The sequence below is a fragment of the Synchiropus splendidus genome, chromosome 1 (assembly GCF_027744825.2).
Source record: "Synchiropus splendidus isolate RoL2022-P1 chromosome 1, RoL_Sspl_1.0, whole genome shotgun sequence".
Classification (NCBI taxonomy): Eukaryota; Metazoa; Chordata; class Actinopteri; order Syngnathiformes; family Callionymidae; genus Synchiropus; species Synchiropus splendidus.
In genome coordinates, this window is record NC_071334.1 from 52,958,744 (window position 1) to 52,970,279 (window position 11,536).

The 11,536-nt window shown below is 39.7% G+C and overlaps 1 protein-coding gene across 4 annotated transcripts; it reads right to left on the reverse strand.

The window, feature by feature from the left end:
* Positions 1–2,994: 2,994 nt before the first annotated feature.
* Positions 2,995–7,785, reverse strand: LOC128749648 (O-acyltransferase like protein-like). 4 transcript variants are annotated; one of them, XR_008412962.1, is made up of 5 exons: positions 7,494–7,785; positions 6,003–6,136; positions 4,949–5,081; positions 3,353–4,463; positions 2,995–3,220 (listed from the first exon to the last, which is right to left on the reverse strand). XR_008412962.1 is itself a non-coding variant. In XM_053849478.1 (4 exons), the coding sequence occupies exons 1-4, from the start codon at positions 7,618–7,620 to the stop codon at positions 4,336–4,338; spliced, it is 468 nt and encodes a 155-aa protein (XP_053705453.1). In that variant the 5' UTR covers positions 7,621–7,785; the 3' UTR covers positions 2,995–4,335. The 4 variants fall into 4 exon arrangements, 3 of the variants coding, with proteins under 3 accessions (XP_053705453.1, XP_053705427.1, XP_053705443.1); XM_053849478.1 differs by having other exon boundaries at positions 2,995–4,463; positions 5,003–5,081; XM_053849452.1 differs by having other exon boundaries at positions 2,995–4,463.
* Between the last annotated feature and the right edge of the window lie 3,751 nt (positions 7,786–11,536).

An 11,536-nucleotide genomic window follows, 5' to 3' on the forward strand; every position in this document is an offset into this window, starting at 1 on the left:
CTGGGAAATGTTTTATATTTATTTATTTATAGTTCAAAGATTTGTTTATCGGAGCACAGATCATGGTAATTGGGGACATTGATGGAAGTGAAGCGAGTTCCACTGTAGCCTGTGTAGAGGCCTCTTTATCCTGATATGCTGTGATCCAGTGTGGCAACTTGGAAATGTACTAATGAAGGAAACAATTTGATATATTTATCTAACTTATTGAAAAGGCATTTTGGGATCCAGACAAGAAGCAATTGAAACAAAGAGAGAAATCCTGGCAATATGGTCACTGTTATTTAACTCTGGCTTCTAGGGTGATGGGGGGGCTTGACCATCTGTCCAAGTCGTCTCTGGTTTTGTCTCAGATCCAACAGATCCAAATTGGACAGTTTTGCTTGATAGGAGCTAGTTCTCTGTTCACCTAAATATGCAAAAGATTTATTTTTAAACTGAAATGGTTTATTGTACATGGTTCATTGTACATGTAGTGCAATCCTGAATAAAGTATGAAATTAAAAAATAATGTTTTGTATTCCAAATTGAGTGATTTGGCTGAATTATTGGGAAAATGACACTTTTATTCAAGTTTAATTTGTAACCAGCTATACTACTGAACCTTTCAAGCAGGTTTATGAGGTTATGGATTGTTCAGTTATTCAAGTAAAGAAGAGGGTCGTCAGCATATAGCGACATCTTACGGATTGTACCATTTCTTATGAATCATTCAATATCTTTATTTTTTCTGAAGGCAATTGCGAGCAGCTCTGGGGCTAAATCAAACAAATACAGTGACAGCGAACAGCCTTGAACAGCCTTTAATCCAAAGCCAAACCTTTGCAATACTGCATGCAATAACTCCATTTTACTCAGTCCAAAGCCTTTTTCTCCGTAAAGACACAACATAATCTTAGTTGAATGTCGAGAAGATGGAGAGTGTAAAATAAAGAAGTTGTCTAACATCTGAAAATGACTGTCTCACTGCCACAAAACCGGTCTGATCATCATCACAGTATCTCAATCTCGTCATCTTGTTTTTCTAGTTTTTAAAACTGTTTTCTTTTTGCCCCAAGGAACTGAGGATCATATGTCGTAACTTTACCCTCAATTACTACCTCCCTTATCTGAGAGTCATTGAATGACTATTTAACGGTTGGCCTGCTCTTTCTCCATGTTTGTAGTAATTTTGTCTTTTTTGGAGCAAGTTCTTTTCTGCTTGGTGGATGGAGAGATTGTTAAATTCCATCTGTAACAAGAGGCGATCTTTATACTGTTCATTTGTGGGAGATGCTGCATGGTTTTGTCGCCATCTACACATAGGTGACAGAGCATTTCTGACTCTTGCACCCAAGTTCTGGAACAGATTACCTCCAAGTGTCAGACAGGCACCCTGTTACCTGGTTTTTAAATCACACACCGCTTCTCTCTCACCTTCAACTGGCTGTAACTCATCCTTATGACATCTACAAACTGTAAGATGATGAACCTGTTTCTTAATCTTGTCTAGTATGTTTCGTCTGCAATTATTTGTTTTCCTACTTAACATATTCAGCACTTTGGCTTCCCCCGTGGATATTTTTAAAGTGCAATACAAATACAGTTGATTGAATATTGGTACACAAACTTTGTGTGAGTGTTGGAACAAATTTACAAGTCACAAGTCGGCATAGATGCATAGATGTGTGATAACAATATTGGGTAGTATCAGGCAAATCTGTCAGCTCCTATTATCCTTCACGGTCCTCACTTTGGGTTAAAACTACAAAATAGCCTGGTTATTATAATAGGGCTTTAGTTTGGTTCAGAGTAAAGGTTCGGTTTAGCCATTTGTTTTCGATGGTTAGGTTGGGGAAAGGGTTATGTCAATGCATGCCAATGATGGTGCTCTCTAAGATAAGACAAACGTGTGTGTGTGTGTGTGTGTGTGTGTGTGTGTGTGTGTGTGTGTGCATAGGTCTTTGTGGGGTCTGCTCATTTCCATACTGCTTTCCATGAACTCTCTCCCTTAACTTAACCATCCAAAACAAATGGCTAAACTTAACCAGGACTCTGAACCAAACTTAATAATAAATAAATAAAACTGATTATAATGACCTTGTTGTTTTGAAGGCTTCACCGTCAAATTGACGCGGAACCGTGTTGTGATCCACCAAAATGGTACCACAAACGCCAAATGTTCCCACAAGGCGGTGTTTTCACAAAAATTGGACCTTACTTGGACAGATATGCTTAAAACATACATTGACAGACACACACGTTTGCCTTGGCTACTTTTGTGAGGACCTCTCGTTGTCATCATGCTTTCCTCAGCCTCTCACCCTTAACCATCCAAAACACATGGCTAGCCTTAACCAGGACTCTGACCCAAACTTGCTGATTTCTAACCCTCTTAAACTCAACAGTATGGCAAAACATGCCCTCTTGAGGACCAATCATGCAATCAAGTTCTCTGTACTTCTACTTCCTGGTTCCAGTGTAATGTGCCAGATGGTTGCTTTTGGTGCCTTGGATAAGTTATGACAAAAAGGTTGGTGACCGCTGGTGTACAGGGTCAGTTTGCCACCCACAGGATGCTTGACATCAGGATCGCCTGGCCCCAAACTACAATGCCACCGACTGCTATTGTGGAGGGGATTTTTTTAACCCCCCCTTTTCATTTTGGGTGTAAGGCTACATTATATTGTGTAATGTTTTGATCCCGAGATCAAATGGGCTTATGTAAATTCACTTTGTGATGAAGGACAACTTTCTTGAAGAGTCAGGGTATTCCTGAGGCTGAAATACTGCTACCCGGAAAACCAACTACCGTGGATTATATCTGGTCCGACCTGCCACAATTCACCTTCAGCCCACCACAACCCATATTCAACCCTTTAATAGCCCACCTCCAGCCCATATTTAGTCCGCTGACAGCCCACCTTCGTCCTACCTTCAGCCCACCAACACTGCGATGATGCTGATCTGCTTATCTGTCGATTTGTTTTCAACCACATTCATTTGGTAGAGAGGAGCCGTATGGGAACTGTCTGCTGCCATGCGTGCAGTTGTGTGAGAGTTGGCAGCCCAACTAGAGGGTACTGGGCGACATTCCCCACCTGGAGCTGTAGGTCTTTGGGTCTGCCCTCATAGCTTGTTGTCCTTATTCTCTGCCATCGACTTGGAAGCGGGGTTGTATGGTTTGCCATGGCGGGCAGCTGCTAGTGCAAAGCAGGCCTTGCAGTCCCTGCGTGGTGCTCTGGTCCCAGGCATAGAGAGCATCAGTGGTGAAGGTGAGAATCTAACAAACCGTGACATCACCGGGGGTGTGTCGTCCTCCCTGTTTACAGATTCTGTTACATACAATACAATACACACACTCGTTTCATACCAGACGCATCCGACATCATTGCATTGTCTCTTCTTCATTGCAATGCGTGAGACTTCAGGTGGGGGGGCGTGTCTCAAGTCTGTGAAGGTCTGCTGATGTGGAGCGGAAGGAACGTTGACAGTCTTTATTAGGATCTTTTTATCTGTCAAAAAACTGTAAATCGCCTCGTCATTTTCTTAGACATTTTGGATGGGTTCTTGGTAAAATTGGTTAGAGTTGTTTTGGTACATTTCTCAGATCACTATTGAAGTTCTCAAAAGTACTTGTTTAAACTGCACATCAGGGTGTCACTTATGCACCTCATAGATGTGGTTTCTCATGTCTTTGATCAAGTGGAAAATGCTTTTGACAACATGCGTCTGTTGAGTAGTCTCACCCCTCACAACATTTAGGCATTAGTGCTTCGCACAAGTCCTTCTATGCAAAATGGTTGACCATGTCTTCATTTGTCAATAAATTCCCATTCAACTTATTCCATAAATCTGCTGCCAGGTGAATCGTGACTTTCTCTGTTGAAAGGAAATGTGTTCAGCCAAAGAATAAACAATTTGAATAGTTGAATACAATTTGATGATCACCAAAGATCACCAGCCACACACACTGGTGATCTTGTGGCTATCACGGATGCTGCATTTGATGATATCACAGCAGAGGCAGGATAAGATTCTTTCCATATGCCGCATTGCAATGGTCCCTTGCCAACAATCTCGTACACACACAGAAAGAGAAATGCACTTACTGTTTGTCAGCAGCAAGAAAGAACCGAGGACTGTATCAAAGAGACTGAGAAAAACTGGAATTGGAGGTATGCTGCCACCTGCTGGGTGACAGGAACATTTTTGGTTTTTGGTTTGTATTTCCCTTCAGAGCAGAAATATCTTTCCAGCAAGGGCTGACGGAGAATCAAAATGACTGGAGTTTGCCACTGAGAAGGAATTTCATAAACATATAGTACTATGAAACAAGGAGGTTCAAAAACATAATCATAAGAACTTTATTGTTCTGTTTAGTGTCACTTCCACTTCAGAAGAATGAAAGGTCTCTCCACCAACACTGTCACCACATAGCTCAGGACAACGATCAGCGCCACGTGACCCACGAACATATACATCTAGAGAGAAACATGGCAGAATGTTAAAAAGACAGACAGAGATAATTTGTGAGTGTTTTTAAAAGACTCACAAAGTTGATGTCTAAATAGTGTATCGGAGTTTCTTGCAGGCCAATGGAACTGAGATTGATGTTTGGCGATTTGCCTGGGACACAGCATGTTATACTGTTACCTCAGTGAATATTGTCACTAGCATAATCTCACAATGTGTATCATGAATGGCAATCCAGCAAAAAACCTCCCACCACTCGGACTAGACATCCCACAGTGACACTGTGACAGTGTGAGTCACATTTATTGTTTTTGAGTTTTTATTATTATTATTTTATTATTTTATTGAGTGTTTAAATCCATTGTGCAACTGAGATTTAGTCCAGTGTTCCTCAACCCTGATAAAGCTTCAACACATCAGTATTTGTGGCTTACAAAAGCCCCAAGTTCAACCTGAGAAGCAGCGCAAGAGAACGTCCCAAGTGTCCTCCTACCTCTGGATAAAGAGTGGAAGAGATAGATCTTTTCAGCACACAAGTCAAAGTTACCCCGTAGCACCATCATGTGAACCTGTGTTTTACTGCAGGAGTCAGGAACACAGATCCCCACAAAGTGAACAGCTCTGCCCTGAAAGAAAAAAATGATCCTAGTAAAACGCATCCATGTGTGGTGATCATGTCATCTATTACCTTCAATTTATTACTTCACTTGTTTTCAAAATCAAAAACTATTTCACATTTCAGAAAATATATATGTAAAAACCATAACACAAAACATGCGAAAAAACAACAACAAACATTTGAAGGCATTACAGTGCTTATAAGCTTTTGTCTCTTCAGGGAGAAAGTTTGGCATCTTTGATGGAAAATGCTTGTTGGCTCTGCAGCCACAACAAACCATTCTACTGGCTGTACTTCCAATATGTCTCTGCTGTGGCTCGCGGCTGTCCTCATTCTATTTCAGTCAGAGCACAGACGCATGAATTCAGCCTAATGGCGTGCACTTGGGAAACAAGGTTGGTCCTGGTCACGAAAGAGACACACCCTGTTGCAATAATGCTTTAATATATGATAGTAATAGCACTGTATGTGATGAAATTGCTTTAAAAGACGATCTATTCCACCTTTTCTGACCTGACCGTGCATAAGCAAGTCCCTCATGACCGTGGTCTGTTTTGAAGGTATTGCTTCATGTACTTCTCCCTGTCTGAAATCTTGCGAATGAGAGGTGACTCGAGCCAAGCACGTGATGTCACACGTGATGCTTAACCCTGACACCACAGCAGCTTGAAACCTGGTCATCTCCTTACCGTCTGCATTGGATCAGCTCAGCGATCAACTCATGATTTAAGTTATTTGTGTTTCACACTGCTGTGATCCAAGCAAACTTGCATCAGGTAAAATGACCTGCTTGGGAAATGATCTGCGATCCACTCAAAGCGCCTAAACATTGCACTGTGTTTGTGATCAAATAAAACTCAATTTGCGTCACATTTTTGTTGCGAGTGAAGTTAAGGGTTCTAGTTTTGTGAGACCATTGAATCATTACCTGAGAAATAAATACTTGGCAGTATTGTCCAGAGAAAGATGCAGTTTGGACAGAAAGGCATTCATGTAGTGAACCAGGTTGGTTGACGTTGCCTCCGACAACTCCACTTCCCATCTTTCCGAATGAATCATACACTACAATGAGAAACAACCACATCAGAGAAGAATTACTCAAGAAAAGCAGCAAAGATTTTCTGTATTTCATTTTTTTCTCTCGCTCACTCTCATTTCATTTTACAGCAACCGATAAAAATAATAACTCCTGTCTGACTGAAAGTCTCCTCTGTTGAAACACACCGTGTCTCCATTGAAATGGATTGATATACTTTTAATCCCAGAAATGCACTTTGATTTTGCTTCAACATGAAACTTCTCTAAGTGGAGGAGTGGGCTTCCTCTTCTACAGGGCTTTTTAGCCCAACTCACTCAATGTCCAGAATATCATCCAGAGGAGGTTGCTTCTCATGAATGCATTTCTTTTATGTGTACGCTCCAATAACCATAGCAGGGAGGAGGCGTTTTTTAAGAGGAGTGAGGAGGTGTTTTTTATGAATATAAATGGTCTTTTAAAAAACAGTTAGATGGAGGACCTTTTAATTATTATTGGCTGGCGATTTTTGACTGAACTAAAAGGAGTTTACCTGTCCTCATTTCAGAGAGAGCTGGATCTCCTCAGCTAGACTTGACAGTATTTACTGTTTCAAACTTCATTCTGATGTTTTCAAATGTTCACGTAGCTTACTTGTTGTTTACCATTGTGTGCTTTTATGTCATATTTATATAAGAAATGTGATCAGAAAAGCGCTTACTGGAATTTTAACAGTGTTTTATGGCGATAGTAACAGTGTTTTATGGCGATAGTAGCTTCAGTAAAGCTTTTATTTCTTGACATTTGTATCACCCATTGACCAACTGTTGGATTTTGAACATTTTAAACATGTTTGGCCTGTAACAAACAGAAAATGATCATTTGTAAATTTTCACACTTCCACATCAATTGGAACGAAGTGCCCCTTTCTGTATTACATTTAACACAAGATTCCGATATGTATGGATTAAAAAAAAATGGCACAATTTGACTGGTGTAATGCAAATAAAGCAATGCCAGTAGTCTGAACCTTGTGTTGACCATTTGGGTGGAGATAAAAAAAAAAAACGAGGTTGCTTCCTGTTCCTCAACCGATTTCTTGGTTACAAGATCATTTCTCCAAGTCTGAAGACTCTCCTTTGATCCAAATAATAATAGATTATAAAAATTTGATAACCGACCTGTTTTATTGAGATTTTGGATCGTGGAAAACCGGTCGTTCCAAGTAAAATGTTCATATTGACATTAAGGACATTAAAATACTCTTGCGGTATACATTTTAAATCATGCTTAAACCTTTATGTGTCCAAAGTGTAAATTCATAAACATCAACTCTAAAATTTTTCATTGTCTTTTCATGTCTATGTGTGTGTGTGTGTGTGTGTGTGTTAGGATTGTACTTACTGACAACAGCAAAATCCTTTGGATTGTTCTGACTGAGTTCCTGGAGAAAAACATCTGTGTCATTCTTACATTTTTCCAGGGCAGAGCAGGTCACGATCAGCAGCAGCAACACGTATCCCGCAGCCATTGTGACTTCTCACTCCAAGACAAACACACAGCAGGTTTAAGTATCATTGGTTTGTGCAGTCAGTGACCGGATTCGGGGTAGATGCAGAGAAGATGCACACAGGAAGACCAGACAGAACCTTGCCAAAATAAAACAGGACCCGAACAAGAAAAAGACAACAGAAAGTAGACATTTTTGAAGTTTTAATTAATAGGTTTCCCGCAGATCCTTAAAAAGTCTTAAAGGTCATTGCGTTCATGAATTAAAATCAAGGCCTTAAAATGCATTAAAAAGTCTTGAACAAAATGTCAAATGTCCTCAGAGGTGACAAAAGCTCTGTGAGACCACTGACGATATTCTGCCAACCCACTCCACTTTTCTCAGAAGCGCCATGAAAATTCAACTCAAGTCGCAACTATTTTCACTCTCCAACCCATGTGTCACATGTTTCCTCTTCATTTGAGCATTTCTTTGTTGTTTGTTGTCATGTATCTAGCGTGTGACCCAGTCTGTATAACTTCAACGCTGTATCCAAGATGGAGAATAGAATTGACTCTTGCAGCGAGTGTTCATTATTATATTATAGTTTTTTATTATTATTATCTGAAAAGCAAAGTCTGAAATATAAAAAATGCCATGAGAACATGAACTTTCTTTGGCAAACATGTAAATATGTTCTCAACTATTCACTGCATCCCTACTTAAAAATGTGAACGCAAAGGGAATTTCTTATGTTCGTTTCGAATTTCAAATTATTTGGTAACATTTATTCATGTATTGAAAATAATTTACACATTGACTCTTGAGCGCGAACAAACAGTGAAGTGGTTGCTCTCAGGATTTTCAGAGCAGATGCACGGTGTGGTTCATGTAAGCGAACTTCTGATCGAGTTGTTTACTTTGGTCCACCTTGCTAGGAGTAAATTCAATCAGAATTGACTCTCCAACCAACCTAACCCTACGTATTTGATGTGGTGTTTTTAATTGTTCACTTCAACTTTGAAAAGTCTTATGAAGTCTTGAATTTAACTGGCCTTTAGTTGTAGGAACCCTGTTTAATCCTCAAATTGAAGCTCAAATTTGTGGGCGCCAGCGAAGGGTCCCCACATGCAGGTGTATTTCCAAGAATCGATCCTCACAGGTATAACTCTACAAATTCAAACACACACACAATATGTTTATGCTCATGATTGCCAGGTTTATTTTCCAGAGGCACAAAGCCGCACTATCAAGGAATGAGTCAATAATGACTCACTCGTGGTTCACAAGTTAGAAAGTTGTCCAACTGTCATCCAACTGTTTGGTGACGGTAGTGTGTTCTGGCAGCCAGTCAAAGTGTGCTGGCAAAGTCTTAAATTCCAGGAACATTTTTAGTCCCAGATCAAAACAGTGCAGTTACACATTCTGTAAATAAGTTTGACATTGATTTATATATTGACAAAACAACAACAAAAAGAGATGAGGAGCTGTACAAAACTCAACTTAAATCCATGACAAATCCGACAAAAAGTGCTTCTGTCTGAAGGAAAACTTGACTCAATGTGACACAGAGTGAACACGAACTCAGAAACAGAGGAGCAGATATGGTCCAGACACCAGGTGCAGTCAATGACGGGATTAGGGGTAGATGCACACAAGATGCACACAGGAAGACCAGACAGAACCTCACCAAAATAAAATAGGAAGTGAATGACAAAGTGTTTTGAAGTTTTAATCCTCAAATTGAGGCTCAAATTTGTGGGGAGCAGTGTTTATGGAATTGAATCCACATTTTAATAGCATTTACTATAGTAGAACTGGGAAATGTTTTATATTTATTTATTTATAGTTCAAAGATTTGTTTATCGGAGCACAGATCATGGTAATTGGGGACATTGATGGAAGTGAAGCGAGTTCCACTGTAGCCTGTGTAGAGGCCTCTTTATCCTGATATGCTGTGATCCAGTGTGGCAACTTGGAAATGTACTAATGAAGGAAACAATTTGATATATTTATCTAACTTATTGAAAAGGCATTTTGGGATCCAGACAAGAAGCAATTGAAACAAAGAGAGAAATCCTGGCAATATGGTCACTGTTATTTAACTCTGGCTTCTAGGGTGATGGGGGGGCTTGACCATCTGTCCAAGTCGTCTCTGGTTTTGTCTCAGATCCAACAGATCCAAATTGGACAGTTTTGCTTGATAGGAGCTAGTTCTCTGTTCACCTAAATATGCAAAAGATTTATTTTTAAACTGAAATGGTTTATTGTACATGGTTCATTGTACATGTAGTGCAATCCTGAATAAAGTATGAAATTAAAAAATAATGTTTTGTATTCCAAATTGAGTGATTTGGCTGAATTATTGGGAAAATGACACTTTTATTCAAGTTTAATTTGTAACCAGCTATACTACTGAACCTTTCAAGCAGGTTTATGAGGTTATGGATTGTTCAGTTATTCAAGTAAAGAAGAGGGTCGTCAGCATATAGCGACATCTTACGGATTGTACCATTTCTTATGAATCATTCAATATCTTTATTTTTTCTGAAGGCAATTGCGAGCAGCTCTGGGGCTAAATCAAACAAATACAGTGACAGCGAACAGCCTTGAACAGCCTTTAATCCAAAGCCAAACCTTTGCAATACTGCATGCAATAACTCCATTTTACTCAGTCCAAAGCCTTTTTCTCCGTAAAGACACAACATAATCTTAGTTGAATGTCGAGAAGATGGAGAGTGTAAAATAAAGAAGTTGTCTAACATCTGAAAATGACTGTCTCACTGCCACAAAACCGGTCTGATCATCATCACAGTATCTCAATCTCGTCATCTTGTTTTTCTAGTTTTTAAAACTGTTTTCTTTTTGCCCCAAGGAACTGAGGATCATATGTCGTAACTTTACCCTCAATTACTACCTCCCTTATCTGAGAGTCATTGAATGACTATTTAACGGTTGGCCTGCTCTTTCTCCATGTTTGTAGTAATTTTGTCTTTTTTGGAGCAAGTTCTTTTCTGCTTGGTGGATGGAGAGATTGTTAAATTCCATCTGTAACAAGAGGCGATCTTTATACTGTTCATTTGTGGGAGATGCTGCATGGTTTTGTCGCCATCTACACATAGGTGACAGAGCATTTCTGACTCTTGCACCCAAGTTCTGGAACAGATTACCTCCAAGTGTCAGACAGGCGCCCTGTTACCTGGTTTTTAAATCACACACCGCTTCTCTCTCACCTTCAACTGGCTGTAACTCATCCTTATGACATCTACAAACTGTAAGATGATGAACCTGTTTCTTAATCTTGTCTAGTATGTTTCGTCTGCAATTATTTGTTTTCCTACTTAACATATTCAGCACTTTGGCTTCCCCCGTGGATATTTTTAAAGTGCAATACAAATACAGTTGATTGAATATTGGTACACAAACTTTGTGTGAGTGTTGGAACAAATTTACAAGTCACAAGTCGGCATAGATGCATAGATGTGTGATAACAATATTGGGTAGTATCAGGCAAATCTGTCAGCTCCTATTATCCTTCACGGTCCTCACTTTGGGTTAAAACTACAAAATAGCCTGGTTATTATAATAGGGCTTTAGTTTGGTTCAGAGTAAAGGTTCGGTTTAGCCATTTGTTTTCGATGGTTAGGTTGGGGAAAGGGTTATGTCAATGCATGCCAATGATGGTGCTCTCTAAGATAAGACAAACGTGTGTGTGTGTGTGTGTGTGTGTGTGTGTGTGTGTGTGTGTGTGTGCATAGGTCTTTGTGGGGTCTGCTCATTTCCATACTGCTTTCCATGAACTCTCTCCCTTAACTTAACCATCCAAAACAAATGGCTAAACTTAACCAGGACTCTGAACCAAACTTAATAATAAATAAATAAAACTGATTATAATGACCTTGTTGTTTTGAAGGCTTCACCGTCAAATTGACGCGGAACCGTGTTGTGATCCACCAAA

Bases quoted from the DNA above. Each gene is read 5' to 3' on its own strand.
- LOC128749648 (XM_053849452.1), bottom strand. From the start codon at position 7,620: ATGGCTGCGGGATACGTGTTGCTGCTGCTGATCGTGACCTGCTCTGCC. The intron at 5,082-6,002 runs GTAATGATTCAA...TTTTTCTTTCAG, and splicing joins GCCAAGTATTTATTTCTCAG to GGCAGAGCTGTTCACTTTGT. The intron at 4,464-4,948 runs GTAGGAGGACAC...GTTTCTCTCTAG, and splicing joins CTTCCACTCTTTATCCAGAG to ATGTATATGTTCGTGGGTCA.